Raw genomic sequence first — 3,271 nt, forward strand, 5'->3', positions numbered from 1 at the left:
TAAATGTTTTATTTATTTCTGAGACAGAGAGAGAGAGAGAGAGAGAGACAGCGTGAGCAGGGGAGGGTCAGAGAGAGCGGGAGATACAAAATCTGAAACTGGCTCCAGGGTCTGGGCTGGCAGTCAGCACAGAGCCCGATGCGGGGCTCGAACCCACGAACCGTGAAATCATGACCTGAGCCAAAGTTGGACGCTTAACCGACTGAGCCGCCCAGGCGCCCCTACCTCCTTTCTTTATGCGGAAATTAATCGTGAAACTCAGGGAGTATAACCCTTTTTGCATTGAGTCTCGATCAAACTGAGGGGGTCTCCTTCACCCAGCCGGGTTTGGTCCATAAGTTTGCTGACATAAAGGGGGCTGGGTGTGCATCTTCAGCAAGCTCTGGCCTGCCTCCCCTCTCTGCTGTCTGTCGCCCCAGTGGGTGGGTCACTATCACCCTGACTGGGGCTAGCCCACACTGGATAAGTTGGGACAATTTACTGTTAACAAGGAGTGGCCACCTCCCCCCTTGTCAACTGCCGATTCCCAGCTGTCATCCTTCTGCTCTGAATCATCCAAGCAGAGAGGGGCGCCTGGGTGGCTCAGTCAGTTAAGTGTCCAACTTTGGCTCAGGTCATGATCTCAGGGCTCGTGGGTTCGAGCCCCACGCCAGGCTCTGTGCTGACAGCTCAGTGGAGCCTGCTTCGGATTCGGTGTCTCCCCCCTCTCTGCCCCTCCCCCACTCCCGTGCTCTGTCTCTCAAAAATAAACATTTTTAAAAAATGAATCTCCCAAGCAGTGATCTTGATACCAAGATATCACACAGCTCATCAGTTTGGGTCTGAGGTGGTTAAGACTATGGATTTGGGAATAAGGCTAAACTTGGGTCTGGATCCCAGTTCTCCTGCTTACCTGCTTCGTTGCTTTGGACAAGTTACTTAGCCTCTCTGTGCCTCAATTTCTCATTGGTAGAACGAGAGGGTTGTTGTCAGGATGAGTTGGCTTCATCCACTTAAAGCACTTAGTTCAGTACTCACCACTTAGCAAGCAGCATCCATTGTCATTTATTCTATTGTTACCTGGCTACAGAGGTGGCCAGTCCTTGACCACTGGGTTGAGCTGTTCCTCTGACCACTGGCAGAGGTCCTCTGTCACGCTGCTATCGGCCACAGATCACCAGCAATGAGCCTGCTTTGCTCCTTCCTTCCCCAGGTGAACATCATCCCCATCATCGCCAAATCAGATGCCATTTCTAAGAGTGAGCTAACGAAGTTCAAAATCAAAATCACCAGTGAGCTTGTCAGCAACGGGGTTCAGATCTACCAGTTCCCGACAGATGATGAGTCTGTGGCCGAGATCAATGGAACCATGAACGTGAGTTCAACTGGGGTTCCATTTTCCCACCATTTGCCGTTTATTTGTATTATTATTTGACGAACTAGCCATCGGACATCCGCGTCCATTTTAGTGTGGTCGACTCTCGATCGTCCAAGTCTCGGGGGTTTGTGAGAAAGGATCCAGAACCAAAGCAGCTCCTCTCCCCTAGTGGTGGCTGCTTGAAAGCCTCAGAGATGCAGAGATTACTTGCCAGAGACCGAGGGAGGGAAAGGCCAACTTCTGGAAGAGTCTGGAGCCGGGGATCGGACTTCTCCGACCACCCTCCTCTTTGATGCCGCCCTGGTCTAAGCCAGCCCCCATGGGACTGCCAGAAAGGCAAACAGTCCTCGTCTCTGACCCAAACAATGCCATGACAACCATGGCCCCAAAGCTGGCTTGCTCCCAAGACTCCAGAATAATCTGTGCTCGGAGAACGGAGCCCTCTGCTCCCAGGAGGAAAAGTGACATAGAGCCTCCGATTTGTCTGGTGACTAGAGAAAAGTTGTTTTAAAGTTTGGGGGTGATGCTTTGCTTTATTAAGTGCAGATAAATCCAAAAAACCACCCCGATTTGCCATCTTTCCTTCCTCTCCCATTCCCCCGCTCCCCCCAACTGGAAGAATGAGTAACGAGGGAAGGCGAGGAGTCAAATATCTCCTCATGCTTCTTTACAACGTGTTGATGCTGTTGCTGTTCAATGTTGTGATTTCAAGGAGACAGCTAATGGCTTTCAGAAAGCCTCTGCTTTGGGAACAGATTTTTTTTTTCCCTCCCTGTTGAGAGGCATCAGTTTTTCCTAATGACATAATGCCTGGGTATAGCCAAACTCAGGAAAGCCTTGTAATAAAAGCCATTTTTAGAAAAGTATCCTGCCGCCGCCGCCGCCCCTCAGTTATCATGATGGCATCAGCCGCCACTGCCTGTGAACTGGCCAACAAATTAGNTCATCTCCGACAAATCGGGCCGAAGGGCAAGGCTCTGTGGAGGGTGGTGGGCGGATCTCTGTCCTCTCGGACCAATCTGAGCAGGGAAAAGAGAAGTTGGGGGGGACAGAAAGATGAGTGCTTGCTCTCTCAAGCAGTCNCTGGAGAGAAGGGTCCTGTGGTGTCACTGGCCTGGAGCGTTGAGTCACCTCAGAACATCAGGCCCCATAGAGCCCTTCAAGCTTGGGTTCCCTACTGGGATGCCTGGGCGGCTCTGTCGGTGAAGCGTCCAACTCATGATTTTGGCTCAGGTCATGATGTATTGGTTTGTGAGTTCAAGCCCCGCATTGGGCTCCACGCTGATGGCACGGAGCCTGCTTGGGATTCTCTCTCTCTCTCTCTCTCTCTCTCTCTCTCTCTCTCCGGCCCCTGTTGTGCTCTCTCTGTCTCTTCCTCTCTCTCTTTCCAAAGAAATAAACTTAAGGGGCGCCTGGGTGGCTCAGTTGGTTAAGCATCTGACTTCGGCTCAGGTCATGTTCTCATGGCTCATGGGTTTGAGCCCCGCGTTGGGCTCTGTGCTGACTGCCAGCTCAGAGCCTGAAGCCTGTTTTGGATTCGGTGTCTCCTTCTCTCTCTGATCCTCCCCTGCTCACGCTGTCTCTCTTTCGCTCAGAAATAGATAAAACATTTTTTTTTAATTGTTTTAATTTTAAAAATTATTAAAAAAAAAAACTTGGGCTCCCTACATCACCATGTAGCTTTCAGGCTTGCAGTTTGCTTTGCTAAGAACAAACAGGGGAAAGAGTTCTATGCAATATTGAGGTGTCACCCTAGGATGACATCTCACTCCATCGCAGATCAGGACTGACAGTCATTTGGGGCTCAGCCTCAAGGTTGGAAGCTTGCCGTGCTACAAAGCTGCGGTTCTCAGCCACACTGCTTTGGCCATGAAGAGGTTGTGGGTCATTTCTTACAACAGTCCCAAAGTGTGC

At 50.8% G+C, this 3,271-nt stretch overlaps 1 protein-coding gene across 3 annotated transcripts in view; it reads left to right on the forward strand.

The window, feature by feature from the left end:
• Positions 1-3,271, forward strand: part of SEPTIN6 (septin 6) — a 57,331-nt gene that overhangs the window by 30,408 nt on the left and 23,652 nt on the right. For all 3 annotated transcript variants that reach the window (XM_077753060.1, XM_077753059.1, XM_077753061.1), the window contains exon 5: positions 1,193-1,354. In XM_077753060.1, the coding sequence (XP_077609186.1) occupies positions 1,193-1,354 (162 nt within the window). The remainder of the gene's footprint in view (positions 1-1,192; positions 1,355-3,271) is intronic.

The sequence above is a fragment of the Crocuta crocuta genome, unplaced genomic scaffold, assembly GCF_008692635.1.
Source record: "Crocuta crocuta isolate KB4526 unplaced genomic scaffold, BGI_CrCroc_1.0 scaffold944, whole genome shotgun sequence".
In the NCBI taxonomy this organism is placed as follows: domain Eukaryota; kingdom Metazoa; phylum Chordata; class Mammalia; order Carnivora; family Hyaenidae; genus Crocuta; species Crocuta crocuta.